The sequence below is a fragment of the Mytilus californianus genome, unplaced genomic scaffold (assembly GCF_021869535.1).
Source record: "Mytilus californianus isolate M0D057914Y unplaced genomic scaffold, xbMytCali1.0.p SCAF_16, whole genome shotgun sequence".
Taxonomy (NCBI): domain Eukaryota; kingdom Metazoa; phylum Mollusca; class Bivalvia; order Mytilida; family Mytilidae; genus Mytilus; species Mytilus californianus.
In genome coordinates, this window is record NW_026262648.1 from 2,665,492 (window position 1) to 2,690,921 (window position 25,430).

General features: G+C 31.5%; 1 protein-coding gene across 2 annotated transcripts; it reads right to left on the minus strand.

Moving 5' to 3' along the window:
* Nucleotides 1-6,143: 6,143 nt before the first annotated feature.
* LOC127726077 (uncharacterized) lies at nucleotides 6,144-24,337 on the minus strand. 2 transcript variants are annotated; one of them, XM_052233413.1, is made up of 8 exons: nucleotides 23,913-24,337; nucleotides 20,086-20,176; nucleotides 17,241-17,375; nucleotides 15,187-15,384; nucleotides 13,383-13,505; nucleotides 9,766-9,828; nucleotides 7,926-8,004; nucleotides 6,144-6,681 (listed from the first exon to the last, which is right to left on the minus strand). In XM_052233413.1, exons 1-8 carry the CDS (start codon nucleotides 24,009-24,011, stop codon nucleotides 6,315-6,317), a joined length of 1,155 nt encoding a protein of 384 aa, XP_052089373.1. In that variant the 5' UTR covers nucleotides 24,012-24,337; the 3' UTR covers nucleotides 6,144-6,314. The 2 variants fall into 2 exon arrangements, with proteins under 2 accessions (XP_052089373.1, XP_052089374.1); XM_052233414.1 differs by lacking the exon at nucleotides 7,926-8,004.
* Between the last annotated feature and the right edge of the window lie 1,093 nt (nucleotides 24,338-25,430).

Genomic DNA, 25,430 nt, shown 5'->3' on the forward strand with positions numbered 1-25,430 from the left:
GTAAATTTAAATACACATGTATGAGAGTGTCAGGCAGGCTCTCTGATCTCTATAACTCTCTTTCTGCGATCCCTGCTTATACTATTTAAAGTCTTTTTTTGGCTATACAGGATGTATACAAATTTCGGAGTTAGTTTTTTTTTCCTTATAATTATTGTTATAGTTAGCGATGAACATTTGCATTACTATGATATAATCTCATTGTGGAAATATAGCTGAAATCACCAGAAGGTTTTTCGAAACAGAAGTTAGCAGTTATAATATGACTGAATAAATATTGTTCGCAACCGTCATCTGACACATATTTTCAACATGGATATAAATACTTAGATTTTTTTCAAAATGCTTTATTGATTTGTGTGTGTATCCTTGTCTTTTTTCTGTCCACCTATTGTTCTGCCTGTCCCGCCGGAGCATCTGTAATCGTTGTATTTTTTAAAATTTTATCCTTTTTTTGGGAGGGGGGGGGGGGGTCTTGTGACTCATGCTTAAGTTTTTTTTTTGCAAAGTATTTGAACTTGTTTGTCTTTGCGTCGTCTATCGTTTTTTTGCCATAGCGATGATAGTATCATTCGAGTTATGAGTTTGAATGTCCCCTTTGCATCTTCCGTCTCTTGTTTTGTCCGTTGTTGTTCACATATTGATTGTTGTATATGCTGAATACGTTTGGAATATTTTTCCCCTGTACATTAAGTAAACAACTATTAATCAATTGACCAGTAATGTTGTATTACCCCCTTTATATTCTACTTACCTTTCTATCCATTTACATGTTTTGCTATGATACTCAAACACATGTTAAGGACCCAGTGTATGGTGTGTATTTTTGATCATAGATCACAGTTTTCCTATTGAGACTTTTAGATGGCAAAATATTGCAAGAGAAAATAAGAAATGCTTACTTTGTTACTCTGGAGACATCGGAGATGAATTTCATTATATTTTTAAATGTTCTGTATTTAATGATGGTCGTAAACAGTTATTGAGAAAAAGATACTAGTATACAAATCAACCAAAATCATTGAAATTTAATGAACTGATGAATAGAAGAAATCTTTCTGATCTTAACAACTTGTGTAAGTTTATAAGATGTAGGCTCTCCTGGGTAGCTCATGTACTTGGTACCATTTAGTTTTATATGTATACTGTAAGATATTTGCCTCTGTCTTGCTTTCGCATAACATGTGTATGTCTGTACATATACATTATGTAATATTTATTGTGTGTATCTCTATACCAATGTAATTTGGTTTGTTGAGAAATAAAGATATATATCTGAGGTCATAGAAATACACAACTGTTATGCGTTTTTGTAATCATTAATAAATGTTGGTATATACTTAAATGGTTACACGTCTCTAAAATACAGAGATTATGCCATAATTAACACGATATGATACCTTTTATTTTACTCTCTTTACAAAACACATATCCATTCTGTTCAAATATTTGTAAAATTGCCAGTTTTTATTTCACTGAGAAATCACAGTAGTTCATTGCAACCAATACAATAAGTCAAAATATTTACATTGTTCTTACATTCGACCGATTTATCTATTTATCATTCACAAATATACATGAATATGATTATTATGCGACTTTGTGAATCATTATCATCATTTATCAAACAGTTTGTGTCATTGTATGTCTTACGATGTAATGAATATTTGTCGGTTATAAAACAAAGGCAGCTAAGTAATAGAGCGAAAACTGACATAAAGAGATCTCTAAACACAATTATATAGTTCTAATTTATTGAACTTTCGTTAGTTGAAGCCATATTAAATATGTGCATCAACAAACTAAATTATATCAAATGAAAAGTAGGTTATGCCAAAAAAGCATTATCAACAGCCCCTGGTGATGATTCTAAAAAACATATTACTATGACGTAGACGTTTTGGTGATAGTGACCTGGGTCAATAATGAACACGATTCTTTCGGGGATTTTTAAGAACGTGTAATTTAGTGAACAGGGGCTACAATAGACTTGCCATAATAAGTATATTCCACTAAGAATAGCTAACCCAGCACAATTCATTCCAAGCATTTGTGTTTGTGAGTGTACAAAATGTCTCGGATAAAGCATAAATAATTTGGTATTATATATGTTTGAGATGATAATTGTTCATGTTATAGGTTTATTTTAGTACGACAATAATTCTATTGTACTATTTATTAATCAATGCAATCAAATTTTGTTAAAATTGTTATATTATAGTAAGTGTTTTGAAACGATTATGACAATAAAAATCATTCCGAATTAATCACAGATAAAGTAAACATTTTTTTACATGACATAGAATATGTAAAATAGGCGATTTAAAGTTAATACCAATGAGAAAGAAATCCAAATCTAAAAAAGAAAAGGGATAACGCTAGTTTTTCTCCCACGTTTATCATGCAATTTGTATACCGTGTCTGGATAAATGTTCGTGAAATCCCTTTAGTTTTCAAAAATGATCCCTCATGTTATTGTACACTAAATGGAATTTTCACTTTTCAGGTGTTGGCCTATATTTCTTAATTGAAATATTCATCGGACAATTGCTTATGAGGAACTTGACAATATTTCAAGCTATATTAAATGTATTTCTTACAAAATTTTAGAATAAAGTTAAAGTCTTGATGAAGGTAATGTGTGTCAGTGTGCTGCTTGCTTGAGTTTATTGACGATTAATGGCATACATCTCCCTGTATTCAGATTAATATCTTTCTAAATCCGTTTAAACAGGCATCGAATAATTTGTTTACACATGACAGTATATCAAAAATAATGGCATTATATATAGAACAGGTTTGCAAACGACACTGGTTGATAGGTGTGTGTTTTCTTAAATTCCATGAAGTCATTTTGTTGTTGCAATTAAGAAGCATGTCAGTATATTTGAATTTACGACCTCAAAAAGTATACCGTAAAAACAAATTATAAGTTTCATAAAATAATAGTTTCTCTTAAACAAGTATTATAACCCATATGTGTCGACCCTACATATAAAAAAAATACACTAGAACACACGCAAAATCGCGGGCATTTAGAACGTGGTTGAAAGTATGTAAACTGTTGTAGGATGATTTTTGTAAAAGATTTTATGACTGGAGAATTTCAGGAAAGGTATCAAAAGTCATAGGTACTTGGGGACACTATGGTATTTTTTTAGCCTTCCCCCTTTTTTCCAAAGTCCGTTATTTTATTTTCTGTTAATTTCAATTATTTTCGCGTTTTTCTGTATACTATGAACATACACACACATACTATAAATAAAGTGTATTTGCTATTTACTATCAATTCCAAGTTTACTATCCACGGCGGTCACTGATATATTATATATAGACTCTCTATATAATATATCAGTGACCGCCGTGGATAGTAAATTGGAATTGATAGTAAATAGCAAATACACTTTATTTATATAATATGTGTAATCATAGTATACAGAAAAACGCGAAAATAATTGTCCTGTCCTCAAGAACTTATGCAAATTATGTGTAATTTTAAAACAGTCCTAAATAACCCAAACTGAATAATCATAAGCGAGGATGACGAATGCGACTATGCATGGTACCTACAGGACACATAGGTATGGTGATTTATTTATTGTGGAAGGAAGAAGTCTTCTCATTTAATAGTATAGATAATAAAAACGGGTTGTTCTGTCTTTATATATTTTAGTATTTTAATTCAATTTTAATTGCTTTCTTTTAAGTTTGTTGTTTCCTTTATACATTCTATTCTTCATTATTTCAAGATATCTATATATTCAGCAAATATTATGTTTAAACATATAAGGTGTTGAAATATCTGGTATATATGATTTGCGTAACCAAAATGCTTTTAACTGCCTCTTTGGTCTTGTGGTAGCATTCCGAAGTCGTGGAGTCGATCCCTTGAAAAACTTTAACAAAAAATAGAAAAAAAACGGTGTAAGACAGCAAATGAGTAACCAAGTTATAAGTTTTAAAAAAACAGATCACACCATGTCCAAAAGAAATCAAACGAAAAATACCGTATACTGATATTCTTTTGTAAAATTAGGTTAAACTATAGGCGAGGTCAAGGATGTTAAGTAAAACTACATAGTAAGATATCTTATCAAACACTGGTTAATCGTTTAAGAACATATTCCCACAGTCAAATGCCAATACATATCAATCAAATAATTCTTAATCAAATATGAAAATGATATCTCATGTTTACGTGTAAGTGTTTATACTAGACATGTGCATTAGCTTGCAAGATCATACCAACAGAAGGTATAGAATGACACTGATGATATAATTGGTTTGAAATATCGATGTTTATGTCAACGGTTACAATGATAGCATGTTCATATTTAAAAGCTGCTTTACTTCGTACAAATTAAGAAAACATAAAATCTTCTTTTGAAAATGGATTCCATAAGGCATTAAAAAGGAAATAAGACTCATGATTCAATATTCTGCGTCATACTTTCAGCATTAAACATGTGGTTTAAGAAAATTAATGACAGTAAAGCATGATACCGAAAATTCACATGGTTTGGTTAGGAAACTTATTGTTCCGAATTTGTCATGATTTAGATAGAAATTAAAACATAAGTTTCACATAAATATTGATAATGGGTTATCGCTATTACTTGCCGTTTTGAATTTTCCTTGGTATTTTTGTTATTTTACTTTTTGTGGTAAATTATTTGGCATACATGACCATCTCTTGATAACATCAATATAACTTTAAGCCCACGCGATTGTATAAATTATTTCTTGAACAAAGGAATTTAATCATGCTACGGTATATAAATGTTTACATGGACACTTTCATCAGAAACAAATCTACCAATGAACATCTTATTTTCTGTACGGCTAAATCCTTAAGTTTAAAATCCTTTCTACAATGTCCAAATTGTACGATAAGTAAATTTATCTTATACTTTTAATTGGTTAAGTATAGGCTAGATAATACTTGGTTATGATTTATGAATATTTAAAGCCCAAGGCATAGTCGAGGGTTTTAAATGTTCATAAAACATGACCAAGTAATCTGACCAATTTAGAACATATTCACACCTTTTGGTGACATATAAAATTAGCCTGTCCCTGTAATAATCAAACCTTAATATAAGCTCACTTTAAGTGTTATCATGGATAGTAAAAGGGATATGAATTATACTTAAAGGTCATTTCAACAGATGAAATGAAATAGCAATGAGATAGTTTTGTCATAACAAAAAGGATAAATTATTCAAAAATGGAGATTTCTTTTGCGTCGGGTACAATTTAATACTTCTATATCTAAAATTCCTTCATTTTTAAAAGCACACAATGTTATATAAATCAGCTTTTCTTAAATTGCATAAGTTTTGATAACGACAAAACTTCATCAATAATTTTTAAAATTACAATCGTTTCATCATCTGATTCTTACTTTTTTTCATTGATGAATGTATTGTTTTATTCAAAACCTCCTTTGATTTTTTTATCAACAGTCATTGTTTCTTTTAAATAAAACATTGATTTTAAGGTCTCGTATAAAAATTAGATTAAATATTTTTTACCACACCTTTGCCCTCTTTTCAATTCTTTTTTGTTTGTTCTATATATGTACCATTGTATAGCGTTTACAATGTTGAAATCTCAACTTAAAATGCTTTTATAGTTCTATTCTGAGTCTCCTGTTTTCATTTATAATAATTAGACAAACAACAGTACTCATGATTTTTCTTGTTTTCTCTTTTCCTATGGAAATTGCAACGGGGGATTGTATATATACTTCGTTATTGCAGATTTTAAGAGTTCACTTTCATAATTAATCTACAATGAAAAGTCATTCATGTATAGCATTTTATAGTGCATGGAAAGCCATGTACTATGAAAAATAAAAGGGAAAATACTGATTTACCATTGGATGAGAATGAGTGAGTATGTTATAATCAATGTAAGTATAAAAGTATTTTATTCATGAATTATTTTTTTCCTGCTTTAACATCAATGTGACCTTGAGGTGATTAATAAACCACTGTTCGTTTGCTTTGCGTTTTGTCAAGAGCGTGTAGATAGATATCTTGTGTAATGAATTTACTCACAAGATCCCTTCTTTTGAACTGCGTCATGTATGAACTATTTTTTTATGATTTAAACCCATTATAACAAATTAAATGAAAAAGTGAATTACAACATTTATCGAGGCATGCATATGTTTGAAATACATTTACAATAATAAAGACAGAATAATAATTCTTATTTGTTTTAAAATTTTTTGGTAAGAAAATATAATGTTCAGTGTTCATGAAATATCATTGAGATTCAGTTCACTTTTAACATTCCGTACGTATATGTTAACAGTCCGTAGGTATATGATCATAATGTTCAAGATTATCTGATATTCTGAGTTTACTAGAAGCTGTATGATACATTGATATCACATGTTCACCATTGACAGTATCATATGTATTTTGTAATTGCTTGCTATATGTATTTCTTCCATGTGCAAGTCTGTCATACTCTGTGTATGGTGTTGTATACAACCCATCTATATTCCTGTTACTTGTATCTATATGTACTTTTGCACTTTTGTTGACCACAGCATATTCATCACTGGTAATTATACCACGGACGTGTGATATTTCCGGTTCAGAAGTAAATTGAATATTGCTTGTATTACAATCTGCTGTATGTGAGCTGATTATTACTGGATTACACTTCCTGAAAAGAAAAATATGTCATGTTAATAGTTCTTATTTATTCTTTTTGCATGGCAAACGAAAACTCTATTGCTTATATAATATAAATTATAACAAAATATCATACTTTTTAAATTATTTCAAAGACGTAATTTGTACTTTACTTTCAAGAATATTAAGATTTTCAAATCATATAGTGAACACATGAAAGCACTGAAAGCGATATCATTTAGTATACTTTGATATTTTTTTGTAATATCGAACGCGATATCGTATTCTTCAAATCCGATAACAAAACTATATTCATTTTAATTTATATATATGGACTATGTATTAGGGCTTTCGAAACGCAACGGCCATACTTCGACGTCATCCATAGGATGTGTCGGCCATACCGCCATATCGTCCTTAGGACGTATCGTCCATACCTTGTAAAGACGTATCGTCCATACTTTAAGTATTTATTCTACCGGGGTTATAACATAAAATATAATAATACATCAAGTTCATAGTTATAACATAAATATGATTTTGTAGTATTTATTATGTACAAGTTTGCCGGTTTGAAAAAGTCAGTATAGATGTCAACTATATATCTATTTTTACTTCTGTACATCTGCTGTTCAACAAGATAAGTCGCCTAATAGAAGACTGGTTTCAAGTTAATGCTATTGATAATTTATCTATGACTTTGAAAATTGATTGACAACTTTTTAACAGAGAGTAGAAACTAAACAGCATATTACATCTGTGCAGTGCCGGGTACCATATTCTATTCTCGTAAGAGTTATCTTTGCTTGATCATCAACACTTGTTATATAAATATAAATATAAATATATAAGATATAAATATTTTATTCGATAAAGCACATTTATATATGATAATTATATATTGCGTATTCCAAGTGTATAACATATAAAAACATGACAAATAATGTAAATACAGCATAATACATTTACAAGTTATAATAACCATCTACCTTTATACATCACAATACGTTATCAATGAAATTCATTTCCGAAAAAAACATGGACGACGAGCCTTCACAAAGTATGGACGATGTTGTCCTATGGCCAAGGTCTATGGACGACGTGGCAGTATGGACGTCGCGTCCTGCATCGGTATTAGGTACATGATAATCTGTTATTTGTAATTTTTACATGCAATATCCGGTAAAAAGGAGACATTTGTAGTAAAGACAATTGATTGACAGCTATATATAATTACGGAAATTCAATTTTAAATATTTGCTAAAACTATTTTACCATTTTCTTTTCAAAATGACGAAAACAGCTACAAAAATGGTGATAATGAAAATTCCTAATGCAATCCCCACAGCTAAGCCTGCAAAAATCGCAAAACATATAGCATGTCATCTTTTAAAAAGGTTTAATGAAACAACATATTAGTTCTAACAGCTATATAATAAATTAAAAGTGACTGGATGTAAGCATGTTATCTCATACAATACGTACAACTGTTTACTATATCCCTTAAACATTAAACACACATTGTACTATTATGCTGTCATGAAATATAAGTTCATCATAATATAAGTTCTAAATGGGAAATATAATGAAATATTATATCCACTGGAACAAATATTACTGTATGTGTTTCTAACGGAATAAAGGTTATATATTTGTTACATCAGATATTAATGCATTGTTATAACCAAGTTTCCATTGGAACTTCTGTTTGGTGGAACAAATATACGTTGACAATACCACTACAGAATCAAAAATAAAAAGGAATATCACTAGTACATTTTGCTATTCCCTATTATTGACAAATTTTAAAACACACTGAACCAATGTGTTTTAAAATTTTCCTAAGTACCTACCATCGAATCTTAGTGTGATAATAGAATAGAAGCCTATCTAAAATGTTAAATTAAGTACATTCTGATTTGATATTGGTTTTCTACGATGCTAAATTCTATTTCAAATATTTTAAAGATGTTGACAAAAGTCCTATTGTTTTAGAGTTGACAATAATGATTGAAAGAAATTTAGAAAATAATTTTTTTCTTTACATTTATTCTTCAAAAATATTATCTTAAAGTAGAGCTGTACAATTTCATACAGAATAACTTTCAGTATGACCTTAGTATATTCATATATGTTGGAGATATAACATCTGAATGGTCTTCTTTTTTCTTTGAATATATTCATTTGGTCTAATATTGCATTTGCTGCAGACTTATAATTTGAATAGCTACTTCGAATACTGATTTAAATACATCAAACAAGTGTATAATGTTGACCAACGGGCTGGATCAAATACATATATGTCTAGTTTTATTGCAACTTAACCGTATATGTTGCGTTTTTATCTAAGTGTGTGTAAAAAGAGGTCAAATGATTTATTTTATAGTAATAACTGCTTACTTAAGAAATTTATAAACTGACCTGGAACAATAAACTCAACATTATCATACATATTTCGAAAAACAGATATTAATATAAAAATAAGATGTGGCATAATTGCCAATGAGACAATTATTCACTAGAGTAAAAATGAAGTGGTAGTAAATAAATATAGGCCAACGTACGGCATTCAACATTGAGAAAATCACATCCCTTAAAGTTGTCGATAAAAGCCCCCGACATGAAAAAATCTGAAACAATTCTAACGAGAAAACCAACAGCCTAATTTATAACAAAACAATTTACGAAAAACAAATATGACAGACATGAACAAGCGACAACAACTGTACTACAGACTCCTGACTTGGGATAGGCACATAAAGAATGTGGCGGAATTAAACATGTCTGTGAGCGCTTAACCCTCCCCTTACCTAGGACAGTGGTGTAACAATTAGTTGTTTTCAATTTCTTGTTAATATAAAAAGCAATAAAAGAAACACACAAGTATGAGAAAGGGTTAAACTAAGGCATTTATACACACGGGAATGAATGAAATGATTCAGTTGTCAAATCCCGCCGAAAAAATTACTGATTTACACTAAGAAGTTTCTATACACCGAAATGAATGAAATGATTTCACTGGTCAAATTTCGAAGAAAGAAATTATTGATTGTTTTTTTGTAAATCACGCACATGTTATTTCATTGTTTAAATCAAATTAACTATAGGTACCTACCTGTAGCTTCAGAGACTTTACTTTTAGAATTCGTCAATACGTCTTTCGTCATAGGGGACCTGCCTTTAATTAACATAATGCATATCATATTATCATAAGGGTTTTAGAGAATTCATTTGTAAAGGAAAATATATACAAAAGTGACGTATCCTTTTAATCCAGGTCTGATATGCATAAAACCACTTAAGTTAAGATATCCAATCGTAGTACTAATTTATCGTAGGACATGTAGAAAAATCCGTCCGTTCGGAACAAATCTTAACTTAAGTAGCTTTATGCTCTCTTTAATTTAAAGAAGAAACGTAATTGTAGTCAAAACAAGGTTTTATTTATAAATGATGAAAGCATGGTATTATATAAACGTATCCAGTATGCTATTCTTGAATAGAAATTTCTACACACCGGAATGAATGTAATTATACGCTTACAATAAACATATGGTACAAGTTACATATTAAGAAGCCTTTATCCCGAAAGAGAAATCCCCATAACAACTAACATTATACTTTTCTGAGGTAATATCAAGCATAGTTTTTGTATAATCACATAATTCAAAAACTGAAATTTACAATCAAAATGTATCATTTAACTTTAAATATTTTACATTTGCCTATAGAGAAAAAGAAATGCTGCGGCTTTTTAACTGTGGCAGTCATGCCTTCAGGTCATGTACATCATTATGAATATTGCAGCTAATATTAGAAGGTTGTAGAAAAAAAATGAAAATTTTGTAAATTACAAAAGACAGAGATTTATAGTATGGAAACTATGTATTTAGTTCAAGACTGAACCACAAAATGCTCAAATTGAGGATATTTTGAATTAAAAAATAAATAACAGAAACGTAACTTCAGGAGTTTGAAAAACAAGAAGGGTAAAATCGTCGGAAAACATATATATGTCAATACTGCTATATACGTAACGTGACGGTACCCAAATTGCACCTATTTTGGCAGTTTTTTCACCTACGTTTATTTATTATCCAGACAAAAGTTTCCATTCTGTGTTTATTTTGCAGATGTGTCCTTTTTTTCTATATAGTCACACCAATTTAATTTTGAATCCATATTGAATCAAAGAAAAATGGGTTTGAACCGACCTCCAAACGATCCATGATTCTGTAATGAGGAGTACCCAAATTGCATCCATGCTTAAATTCACATCCTTATAAATCGAATAAAACAGATGTTTTGTTCTATTTCTTCAAATATTTAGAACAATTTGACATTGGTCCATGCTTAGTATTCATTTTTTGAGAAATTGATGCTTGTAACATATTTTATTTGCTCATTTTTAAAAGATGACTTTTTGTGGACGTCGCATGGCGACGTTTCCGCAGATTTTACTTTTGCCAGTGAATACTTCATCTGTTAATATGTACTGTGAACGTTTTGTGTATATTTAAATATATTTACCTATGTTGAAAAACGTGAATAATGTCAAATCATAAAAATACGAATTGCTTAGTCTCAAAGAAAACTTGTAAGATTTCCGCTGCTATTTTTGCTGAATAGGTGCAATTTGGGTACTCGTTGCAATTTGGGTACTGTGACGTTACACATAAAAAACGACCCTTAAAGTCATATGAAACGAGTTTCTTGTAATTTTAATGTTATGTATAACTAAGTCATGTGTGCACGTTTTTTCTTTTATATATTTATTATGAATCTATAACGTATTATCGACAAATAATATTTCATTCATTGAATGTTGATCGCAAGCTAATAAACTTTTGAGTTTGTTGCCGAAGTTTACCGGATCGTCATATTGTTAAACAATCAATTGACACAGAGCATGTGGAGCATGTGACAAATAAGTGAATTGAAAGAGCCATATGATTTTTTTTATATTGTCCATGCGTTCCCATTTGTTAATCAAACTTTTCCTTAAATGTTGTTAAATTATTTTTTGTATTAATGTTGTTTTTTTAGAGTCAGTTATTTAAGGAATGACTGTAATATTTTTCTGTCTATGAAGAAATAACATCAAAAATGTGGTGCACACTGAATAACCCGCTACGCGAGTTACTTAAAAGTGTGCACCTTATTTTTTGGGGTTATTTTGAATAAACAGAAAAAATATTACACTCAGTCATTCCTTATAATTTAGTTCTAAATTTCATTTTTAAGGAGTAAGTCATGAAAACACTTTTATGACGTCACGGTAACATGACAAAATTATGTCTATGAGATGATAGACCAAAAACTTTCAGCCAATCAGAAGACATGATACATCAAAATCTAATTATTACCATTTACATTCCATTGCACGTTTGTTTTCATTCTTTCATCACGGTTGTTCCCTCGCACTTGCGTACGGGAAAATGTCAAAGAATTAGTGTACGGGAAAACAATAATTCCATGGCAGTACGTTTATAAAGATTTTGATACTATAAAGGATTTTCTTTTACAAGATCGTACACTTGATTTAGAGTAGAACTTACCCATTCAAGTATATAACTTTTTTTTTTTAATTTGAAGTTTCATATGACTTTAAACAAAATCCATAAAGCGAAACGATCTTCCTAATTCTGTCACAGGACATAATTTTTAAAACATATAGGTACATTTACACGACTCCACGAGTTAATAAGAGTAGCAGAACACTAAGAAAAATCACGTTCTCCAGCGTTGTATCTGATTTCAAAAAGAATATTGGCAGTTAAACAATGAAAATAAATTCCGTATCATTTTACAATGAGTCTACTGCTTATTCAACACATGATTTTCTAGCAAACAAAATGAGTTCTCTGGAGAAACTCACCTGATCAATCACGCATAATTTGATATCTGATAAGGAATCGGATATACGAAGATTTTGTATCTTCGTCGTTTAAGATATAAATTATATAAATGAAAAAACCTTCAAGCGTTTAAAAACAGAACCAGCATCGGATACTTCTGTGTATTTCAGTTACTTCAACAGACGCTGGGAAGTCATTTTTCTCTCGGCAATTTGGGTAAGAGTTATTTATTGTACAACCATAAGTCATGAAGACAATGATGCAGGGTTTCTAAATAATACGGATTGTGTTGAAAGTGATTTGTTTTGTATTTTTAATGTCATTATTTGTAAAATGTTACAATAATCGATGTCCTTAGTACATTTTACTGTAGTTTAATTTTGCAAAACTCAGTATTTAAATAATTATTCATACGGACTTTGTCTTCATGCACATGTAACACCTGCCTCATATTATCCTCATCCAACAAATATGATAAACAACAGCCTTAACCAAAACATGAGTTATAGCAAAAGATGCTAGTTACACAATTGCTGATGTAAATAAAATATCTTTTGGGATGAGGCTATTGTTCATGCGAAATATAACAAAAAGCTATATACGTATTTAATAACGTGTTAAAAAGTAAAGATACATTCAAACGACTTATCTCTCACTGCATTAAAATCGAGCTCCAAACTATGCACAATCGTTTATCTAGAAATGCGCACAGGATGCAGCGAAACCTGTTTGTTTATTTTTATCCATCCCATTCAGATCTTGTATTCTATTTTTACAGGGAATCACAAAGAAGATTTGAATGTGAAGAATACATACTATATAATTATATACATCACGTTACATTAAACAAAAATTTAATATATTTATTACATACCTGAATGTTCACATGCAAATGTCAAAATTTCATTACAATCTCTGTAAATTTCTCCACTTTCACGCGAGTCATGGTTAAACTTTCTATATTTACAGGAAACAGGACTTGTACGTAGCTGGTGATCTGATAAGGAAAGGTCAAATCTATTCATAATGAAGTTGGTTTTTCGACATTACATAGTTAAATCTAATAAGCTTAATCTTATAAAAACGGAGTAGGGACAATAAGGCTCATGTTTGGCCCAAAATTTATGGATATTTTAAAAAGTTACAATACATAATCTTTAATTTTCCAAAACATGACTTAGGTAAAAGTGATTCAGAAATTTTTTTAAAAAGACACATCAAACAGCTTACCATTGCAATAATCAATAACTTACTTTACCTTGTAATATGTGAACATATTATGATGTAATTTTGACGTCGTAACATTGTAAATCTTATCTAATATAAATTTGCGTGCATAAAAGACGATGCAATGAAAAAAAATATACCTACATGCCATGCTTTCGAGATTTTTCAGTTTGATTTTGGTATGTGTTTGGGAAAATATCACATTTCAATACTTTCCCAAAAATAAATACCATAATTTCAAACGGAAACATGTTTTACACCACTTTATATTTATAAAAAAATGTTGGGAAAAAAATGCAACTTGATTTTTTTCTTTTACGTAATGTCTTATTATAACGTTCAGTTGCATTTCACATCCTATTCAGTCTGTCAAGATCTTAACAAGTTGCCCACAACTTTCGGTCTCACATAAACATTATCATTATACATTCTTAACCATAATTAAGTTTTAAGAATTGCCCTATATAGTGTCTTCCTTTTCTGCTAATGTCCAACGTTACTGTATGAAATCTTCTCCGAAGTACAAACACCGATACTACAGCGAAGGACGGCATGATTTCATATTAATATATCAGCAGGTTTAGTATTTTGAGCTTACTTTTAATATCTGTAATTATTTGGTATTTTCGTTATTGTTTTACTTGTACATATGATATGCTATCTATTATTGGCGCTTTTTTTGTTTAATTTTCTTTTATGTGCACTTTTTTATTCCACAAATTAAGATCAAAAAGAGAGTTGAGATTATAAAAAAAGCTTTAATTTGTTTCAGTTGTTTGTTGCTGTCTTATTGGCGCATAATCCGCATAGCCTTTTGTCGATATTGAACCCTGCCAAATCATTAGACACAATTTGTCTTTTTCATCCCCTAAATTCCAGTTTTAAACATTTTCAAAGTCGTCATCCTCTTTTAATACAAATAAAAACAAGAATGTGTCCATAGTACACGGATGCCCCACTCGCACTATCATTTTCTATGTTCAGACCGTGAAATTGGGGCCAAACTCTAATTTGGCATTAAAATTAGAAAGATCATATCATCGGAAACATGTGTACTAGGTTTCAAGTTGATTGGAAGTTCAACTTCATCAAAAACTACCTTGACCAAAAACTTTAACCTGAAGCGGGACAGACGGACGGACGGACGAACGGCCGGACAAACGAACGGACGCGCAGACCCGAAAACATAATGCCCCTACTACTATCGTAGGTGGGACATACAAAAATTCGAATGTTTATGTTATGTTTAATAACTTTTCTTGTATAACTTTTCAAAAGATCTTATCTCACCCTGTCACATCTTAAAAACGTATTTTTCCTTGCTGTAACTTTTGTTCTGATCATTTTCCGGAATTTTTGGTTCTAACCCTGTATGTCATTTCCGGATCACTAAATGTATCGAAATTCTGTAGCTTATTCATTACTTACTTTCAAAATTGGTATAAAAGTACCTTTTTTATAGAATTGTTTGGAATATTCTCTCCTAAAAATTGATGACCACATTGGTGCTGTTTTCCACCCTCTGTCAGTTGCTCGACCTATTGCACTGCATGCACTGTCACTGACGCCAGGTAAATAACTCATATTCCCAATACAATTCTTTGAGGCATTCTTTTGTGATATTTTGTTTCCAAAATAATTTGCATTTACTAAAAAATTAAAATAACACTTCGTAAATTGACTGCGTCCGAAGCGTTCTTTTTTTTTATTTACCTTCATCTGGAACGTTTAAAGCCAAATATTTGAAAGTCAGGGATAAATAAGTACCAGAACAAGAACAGAGCTATATGACCAAAAGGGACCTAAAAATAATAGCCGAATCCATCTAAGGTCCACTTTACCTGTGGGAGTTGGAACCCTAGTTTCTTAATAATTTCTACATTTATAAACAGCTATATGACCAAAAGGGACCTAAATATAATAGCCAAATCCATCTAAGGTCCACTTTACCTGTGGGAGTTGGAACCCTAGTTGCTTAATAATTTCTACATTTATAAACAGCTATATGACCAAAAGGGACCTAAATATAATAGCCAAATCCATCTAAGGTCCACTTTACCTGTGGGAGTTGGAACCCAAGTTGCTTAATAATTTCTACATTTATAAACAGCTATATGACCAAAGGGACCCTTAATATAATAACCAAATCCATCAAATGTCAACTTTGTCTGAGGCAGTTGGAACCTTAGTTTCTTAATAATTAAAAATATACAAAAAAATCAGGGGTTGCGACCAAAGAGACGATTTTTTGTTTTAACATAAATCACTTCAAACTTTTACTAAAAACCTTCATAGGTACAACGATTTGTTTTTGAAGTTTGGCTGTACCTACAGATTTAGTACGGGATATCAAATCCTTAATTTTACGGTAGTGATGTTTATAAAGCACGTAATTCAAAAATGGTACATGTCAACTTATCGATCCTCTGAATGAACTAATTAATACAGGGTATCATTTTAACACCGTAGTTAGATCTTTGAATTTGTTTTATCGGTACTGACATTGGTGTTGTTTTTGATAATTTCAAACATAACTAAATATCATGTATTGCTTTACATTTATGAAAACTTATGGTAATACATACTGTAAATATTATGAACTTATATTTTGGCATTCTGTTCTCACACTGTTTATGACGTTTGTACACTGAAGTCGTTGGATGTGTACTAATTGATACTTAAAGAGTATGATTTATATATCAGTTGGCATTGGCTTTGCATTAGCTTTTATTAACTGTGATTACTATTAGATCCGTACGTTGTGTCTTCTGTCTTTAAGTTGGTTGCGTTTTTTTTGTACTTCGTGCCGAATAAAAACATGTCCAACTAATTTTACAGTTTTACCATTGTCACAGGTTGGGAAAGGGTGAAGCGCTCACAAACATATTTTACCCCCGTCACAATCTGTATGTGCCTGTCCCAAGTCAGGGGCTGACATGTAATTTCGTGGTTGTCGTTGGTTGATGTCAGTTTTTTTCTGTTTTTCGTTTGTTTATTGTTGGTTTTTTTTCTTGAATCAGACCGTTGTTTTTTGTGTTTTTTGTTTGTTTCAATATTTTCACATTTTAAAATGTCGGGCTTTTATGGCTGACTATATGTTTTGGTGTTTGCTTATTGTTGAAAATTGTTAATTTCTTAAATCAACATTATTTGGACTATCTTGGATTGTTGTCTCATTTGCAATAATTCCACATCTTATTGTATATAGATGGACGACTTCAAAATATGCTCCGAGACAAACGTAATGAATTCAATTTCACCATTGCCAACAGTCCATAATAAATCCATCATATGATGTTTACATATCTGTATTGTTATGTTATGGATGTGCATATTCACATTATCCAGGCTTCCTTTTTTGTGTGTTCTAACACAAAAGTCCTCCAGCATGGCTATGACGATGGACGATCAGATTTTAAGACGTGACTCGTTTGAGAGAATACGAATTGTAGTTCACACAGGCGACGTTAAATAATATGATGCATATATTTCAAGTTCTACTTACCACACACATTGTTAATATCGTAGTTTCCATCGCAAGAAACTGAAATAAGCGGACCTCTTTTATAGTGTGATCCATTATTAGAACACATTGTTTTCACGCAGTTCCCTTTATTTTCATCAAATATGTTTACCAATGCTAAAACAAAATCGATAACATTAATCTTTATTATTTAAAACAAATCATTATTACATTGAAAAAGTATTATATAATGTACAACTATCCTACTGTTACAATACTATTTAAACAACACTGCACAAAACACATTCATACAGAGTGTATACAAAGAACAGCGTTATAAAAAAAAATATCGTTTAAATGTCATACATGTAGTACATTAAAAATTTATATTGCGTTCTTACCATTTAATAGTAATACCGTTGGAAATACAGTTTTCTTTAATTTTCATGTTTTACACATGTTGCGTCTATACATTTGGACTTATAAGTATTTAGGCAAAATTATATAAATCTAAAATCTCATTGCGAAAACTTGTACTTTACAGCAGTACCAAAGTTAAGTTTTCAACTGGGGTTATTCTTCCATTTAGGTTCGAAGTTTGGGATACTTAAAATAAAGATTTATAAGACGGGCGTTCTACGTTTGCGCCAAGTTATCGTTCATTTGCTGCAATGTTTCGTCTACCCTCATTTTTCAAGGTTATATATGCTACATGTCAAATGAACAAAAAAAAATTATTTGTGCCAATCTAAAAAGATATCGGAGTAACAATAGTATTCTGCATGATAAAAAAATGTCTTCATCTTTCTCTATCTTGGGACGCGCTGGTAGAGTAAAATTGAAAACCATGCGTAGAATGTAAAACAGTGAAAAGCATGCAAAGTAGATAAGTTACTTTACCAATGGTTTAAATTTCTATGGTTAAACTCGGTATTACAACACATAAGGCATTTCTCCTATTTTTCAGTACACTTTCACTGTGCATCGCCACGTTATTTCGCCACTTTCCTACTAGACTCACTTTCCGTCATAAATAGGTACAATAATAGTGCAACTTTCCTTTGTTTGAGTCTGTTTTTAATCGGAACTTCCATCTGGACCTCTTAACGTTGCGCAACACATGAGGCATCTCTCCAATTTTTTCTGTTCACTTTCACGGTTCGAAATTAAAAGTTTGGTCTTACTGATATCCTTAGATGTGTTGCCGTATCCGGTTTGACTATTTCTTTTTTGTATACAAGATAATTTTTTTACAATATTTTTTATGATGAGCGATTTAGTCGAGTGTTGACTTCGTATGTTTTATTGTATTATGTTTATTGGTGGTTTGAGGATGGTTAACGTTCTGTTAGTATGACTTGTAACGACCTGGATGTGGAAGTGGGTAGGCAAACGGTGGGCAAACGCTTACATTAATCTTTGTCGATATTTTTCTGGACTTCCTTCTTTACGCCATATCTCAAAATGGTGCTCCTAATAAAGTATATTTATACTGAGCATACATGACATTGTGGTATAGTAACTGTTTATTGCGTGCAAAAAAACACTCTTGGGAAGTGTTGTCGAGCTGGAGAAGTCTTGTAAAGCCTTATCTGGATTAAACTGAATCTATATACCACCAAGAAATTGATATTCGGATTCGTACTCATTGGTCCCGTTTTTATTGCAGATTCATTCCTTTACTGTTGTTTGTCAAATTTTTATAGCAAAACTTGTATTACCCGACGACACAACACTTAAAAGGGGGGATTGCAATATCTGCATACATTTGTACGATATATTCTGTGCAAACAAACTATGAAATCTTCTTATTTTCATATAGATTTTTTTTATAATTTTATTATGCAAATGAAATTTCTCGGGTTAAAAAAATTTGGTTTTTTTTAAGTGAACAGTTTGGTGTTTATGAATCTTTCATATACTTATATCTTGATGTTTCGTTTGGACACTTATATATTGTTGAATATGCTGTGTTTACATCTAGATGTCTTTATTACGTTATGTGTTATTTTGGGTTGCTATCTTATAGGCGTAAACCCTACATCTTGTTTTATTTATAACATCTAAAAGTTCAAAATGTTGAGATCGAAAACAGACCATACAATCCATTGGGTTTTTTCCTTCATAAAGGAAAGTGGGGTTAAACTTACCCTACAAGAAAAGTGTTTCACAGTGAAACTTACGCTACAAGGAAAGTGTTTCACAGTGAAACTTGCGCTACAAGTCTTAGAAAAGTGTTTCTCAGTGAAACTTACGCTACAAGAAAAAAATGTTTCACAGTGAAACTTACGCTACAAGAAAAGTTTTTCACAGTGAAACTTACGCTACAAGGAAAACGGGGTGCGTTGACAAGAGGCCGGAGACATTGGTAAGTATACCAGACTTAAAAGTCATATTTGTTTTTCGTAAATTTTTTTGTAATTAACTAGGCCGTTAGTTTTCTCAATTGAATTGTTTCATATTTTTCATGTCGACTATACGGTATGGGTTTTTCTCATTTTTGAAGGCCGTACGATAGCCTATAATTATTTACATCGACTTCATTTGAACTTCGGTGGATAGTTGTCTCATTGGCAATCATACCGCATCTCCTTATTTTGATATATTTTTTTAAAGTACTAGTATATAAATCATTATATGCATAAATAAACTATCCGTCTGTTACACTTGTACTTGATTTAGTCCCCTCTTTTTTCAACTTAACTCCTTGATAGGATGTTCGTACATCATGTCTAACTTATCTGAGGGCAAATTGGCAGTTTATTTCCCATCGAGCAGAGTAATGCGACACGAAGAATCAATTATTATAGAGTAGCTCTATGTTATTCATTTTCCTTTTGTGAACAACCAAGCTGTACTTTTCAAAAGGTACACATTTACGACTTACTTAAAGTTTGAAATACAACACTGCCGCATATATCTGGACCTTTTCTGTATGGCGGGTTTGTAAATCCTGGTAGACATTTACATTCTGTTTTCTAAACACAAAGGAAATATTTAAAAAATAATGTTTGTTAAATAATTTGTTGAAATGCTCTTACTTAAAACTTACCTGTTCATTTTACTAAAGTGTCAACATACATGAAAACCTAATTCGGTGGTAACTAATTTTCTTGCAAGAAGTCAATGTTAATATGTTGATTTCATGAACAACGTCTTGGTTTTTTTTTCATAACTCAACTTACTTTGTTTAAAAAATACCCGGTGTTTTCATGTTTTCCAACACTATAACTTAAGGTTATTTTTAAATCTGAACTAAATTATACCTTTCATCAATTAAATATATAAAAAAAAATACAGGTTTGTATATCATTTTAATTAAACCAACTTAGATGGTAATGTTGAATAGTTTTACAGTCTTGTAATGACTCATCAAAGATACCAGGCTTATAATTGTGTGTATGCCAGACGAGCGTTTTGTCTACAAAAGACTCATAAAAAATAATAAAAAATGATCAAAATTGGTAAAGCGCCCTATATAAAAAATAAAAATTACTCTAAGGCGCTGTACATGCAGCAGGGTAATTAAAACAAATCAAAGAGAAAAACACAAAACATACAATATATCAGATACAAATACTGAAATAAAAATACAACAAAAATGCTTACCATAGAAATAAGGTCAATACGGAAATACATATTAAAATTAAATAATAAAAATTTAACAATCTTGTCTAAAAATCATGCCAAACAGGCAGAAACCCTAAACAGGAATACAAAATATTGCATTAAAAGTAGATACAAAACAAGTAAAAACCCGTTCAAAAAAATGCCCAATCAAATTGTCTTTCACCGTACGTCTCCGTCCGCACTTTTGGAACGGTAAGTAGCTGTGTAGAGCTTGAACGGAGAGATCGATGTGGCACGTATATGTTGACTAGTTCCCGATTGTAAGCAGGGCCGATGCCATTCAAAGCACAGTACACATAAATAAGTATTTTGTATTGTGGTCTGTATTGGACGGGTAACCAATGCAAATAGGCAAGTATCGGCGTAATATGTTCATGTTTCCTTGTCCTGGTGATAAGACGGGCTGCTGTACTTTGTACTTTTTGTAGTCTGTTCATTGTAGTCTTGTTGATACCGTACAGCAGAATATTCCCGTTATCAATATAAAATAAAAAGATGTGGTATGATTGCCAATGAGACAACTCTCCACAAGAGACCAAATGACACAGAAATTAACAACTATAGGTCACCGTACGGCCTTCAACAATGAATAAAACCCATACCGCATAGTCAGCTATAAAAGGCCCCGAAATGAAAAATATAAAACAATTCAAACGAGAAAACTAACGAGATTTATGTACAAAATAATGAACGAAGCACAAATATGATATGCATCAACAAACGACAACCACTGAATTACAGGCTTCTGACTTGGGACAGGCACATACATAATGTGGGAGGGGTTAAACTAGTTTGAAGGCGCGCCAACCCTCACCCTAACCTGGGACAGTGGTGTAACAGTACAACATAAGAACAAACTATAAAAATCAGTTGAAAAGGGCTTAACTCGTCAGATCTATACAAAGCAGAAATACATCTAACAAAAACACAGAGTGGACGTGGCAGGGTACTTATACATCCCCACAACAAAAAAACACTTAATACAGATCTGAGAGTACTCGCAGTTACTGACAGCTAGTTCAAAGCCAATAACAACAAATAATAAAAACCATGCATCTAAGACTAAAATATGTCTTATCTAAAGTCTGGATGTTACTAGACAGTTCACTAGACAGTTTACTAGTGTCTTGCATGCGGCTGTTGTTGTAAAGCTGCGAGTGCGTCCAATATTACTGAAACAGATGCGAAAATGACAAGATTTTACTATGGCAGATACTTATCGTTCCATCGTAAGATGTTTATCAAAATATACTCCTAGGTTTTTCACGCATGATATGCTACTTATCACAGTATTGCCGACTTTGAGTTGAAATTTGGTACACTTGCTTCAGATGTTTCGGTGTGAATAAAAATTATGATAAATAAGTTCGGTTTTATTTTGATTAAGTTTTAACATATTTTTTGACATCCGTGAACTAATATCGGAACGACACAGTTCGAGTTTTGAAAAGTAATTCTCCCAATTGTCTAGCGGCTTGAGGATACTTGTGTATCGTCCGCATAGCAGTGATATGTCATACCATGACGATGGCATATTTCACCAATTGGCTTCGAGAAATAGCTTCGACAGTATAATTTCGGGCCGAGCATGGAACCTTGTGGAACACCGAATGTAAGATGACATTTCTTAGATGTAGTTGTTCCAATCGCTACACGCTGATGTCTATCCGTTAAATACGATTTAATCCACTCAAGAGCGCAACCAGTTATGCCATACGCAAATGACAGACGTTCCAGAAGAAATCTGTGATCTATGACATCGAATGCAGCGGAAGGGTCCAAGAGCACCAATACCGCTGACGACTGTTTATCTTAAGCCGCATTATCGTGATGTACTCTAGCTAATGCAGTTTCAGTTGAATGACGTGGTCTGTATGCGGACTGAAGTGGATCACACAATGAGTTAGTCTAAGAGTCCAAATGAACATCTAGTCTCTTATCAACTACCTTTTCGAGAAGTTTTGAAATAAAAAGTAAATTAGACACTGGTCTGTAGTTTTTAAAAAATTCTGAATTAAGTCCGTATTTTTTAAAAGGAGGTCTCACAAGAGCCTGTTTGAAGTTTAACGGCACGATTTTCTCATCAAAGGATGCATTGACGATATCTGAAATTAGTAGCACTACAGCATCGGAACACTGTTTCAATAGGTTCGACGGAACGGGATCAAGCTCGCAGGACTTGCTCGGTGCCTTTTGAATGGTAGTTCGTATCTCATTATTGGTTGTGTGTTTGAATGACAACAAAGGTGTGCCAGTGAATTCAAGATCAGCATGTAGAAATGCGATATTGTCACAATTCACCTCGTTTTGGTCTCTTAGTCCATCTCTTATTGTTACAACTTTATTGACGAAAAAATCAGCAAATGAGTTTGACAGTTCAACATCCGAGTATGAACTTGGCAGAGGGTTTTGTTGTTGTTTACCCATATGATGTTTTGTTAGTTTAAATAACTGTTTGTTCATCAGTGACGCTCCAATCAAAAAAGTTTTAAAAGAGGCCAAACCCTTCGTATTTCGAACAATAAACCAGATAATAACCGTATAACCTGGGATTTTCTTTTAAAACTTACGACAGCAACCGTATTACAAAGAAACAATAACATTTAAAAAACTTGATATCTTAAGACTTTATCTGGTTTAACCCCAACACATTGTGTGACTGTACCAAGACAAGCTATCTTAACCATATGTTGTTCGTTGTTGCGTTAATTTGTACATCTATTTTCTTATATTTTTTTGTAGGAATCGGATATTTTTTATATTCCTGTTATCCTGTTTATGTATAATTATCAGCATATTTATATCTATAGACCTATATCCACTCACACACACTCAAAATTAACAGATCATCTATCATAGAAGAGATTGTTTTTCCTTTCCTCAAACTGATAACAAATGTCGAATAATTATACTGTATCAATTTCAATCAACAATCTATTTTTCTACACCGGAATATTAATTGTCTACGGAAAACATCGAAATATTAAGTTACAGTTTTGTAAGGATGTTTCATTCATCTCCGTACTAAATATACATTTGTTCTTATTCATAGAAATACAGAATGAAAAAGTATAATGCTTTTACCTTGTATGAAAAAAACGATATTTCTTTACTTTGACAAAGATGATGACAGTCTCCTAATGTTTCTTTATAATAAACTGGTTTTTGTGAATATGGAGTCATCTCATGGCAACCTTTAGGTAAAGATTAAGAATTAAATAAATGCTAAAATAATAGTATACAGATATATAGAAAAGAACTATTTGATAAATACATAAATTTTATCCTGTAATCGGCCACTATTGTACAAATAACAGGTACACAAATAATATTTTGCTTAACTTGTTTTTCGTTCATTGGTTTTTTTTTAAATTTTTTGTCATAAATTAGGCCGTTAGTTATACATTTGTCATTTCGGGGTCTTTTATAGCTGACTATGCGGTATGGGTTTTGCTCATTGTTGAATGCCGTACAGTGACCTATAGTTGTTAACTTCTATGTTAGTTGGTCTCTGGTGAAGAGTTGTCTCATTGTCAATTATACCACATCTTCTTATTTTTATATTGTACAAATAAAGTATCCTGTTATTCTGCTTCCATGTTGAGCAAGCGGTAATGTGAATATTTCTTATTGCGTAACAGCTCATTCTGAGGTCCTCTTCGCGGTCCGCGTTTAAACTATGTCAATATCTGTGAAAAATCAGAGACAACTATTTGGATTTAAACAACTAAAGCTACAAGTGTCAGATTAAATTGCAGGACAAAAACAATATAATTTATGTACATTATCGGAAATATAAAATTTATTTGTACTCGCTACGAAATAGGAGAAAAGCTCGGCGAGCATCGCTTTTCGTCCTGCTTCTACAGCTCATACAAATAAATCTTTGGAATAAAAATGTAGATACATGACATCAACATTAAATTTCTTCAACAAAGTTGTATTATTGTAAAACACATCATATTGTAATAGGACTAAAGTATATGCGATACATAAAATATTTTGACCTTATCTTTATATAAGAATACGAACCCAGTAGAATATCTGGTAAACAATTCAGCACAACATAAATTCTTGCAATCTTACAATAGGACTAGGTAATTGGAAAAGCCAAAATACAGCTGCATGTGCTAATCAAATATTGGGTTTCAAAGGAATTTATTAACGCGTTACTGAAAATAGGACAATTGAATTACAAAATTTGGTTGCGTACATGTATTTTAAACAAAAATGTTCAGCTATTACCGAAATGTAAAAGAATGTCCACATTATCTCTCAACATGAGTAAATATAAACAGCCGCCTCATCTTAATTTATAACGAATTGAATATTTTTGGTGAAATTGAAAACATTTTTATATGAATAAATAAGATTTAAGATTAACGCCAATATTGCAGCAACGGAACAATACAAGTTCATCAAAATGGACAAGAGGTCGTTTTAACGATGATATGGGATATCAATCCAAGACACAAAATCAGTACATGCACTGCAAATAACACAAAAAGTAAAGGAACTGCACACATTATCACTACGAGTTAAAAAAAACTGTATGCAAAATCAACAGATATGATTTGATAGATAGCCGACACCAATATAATC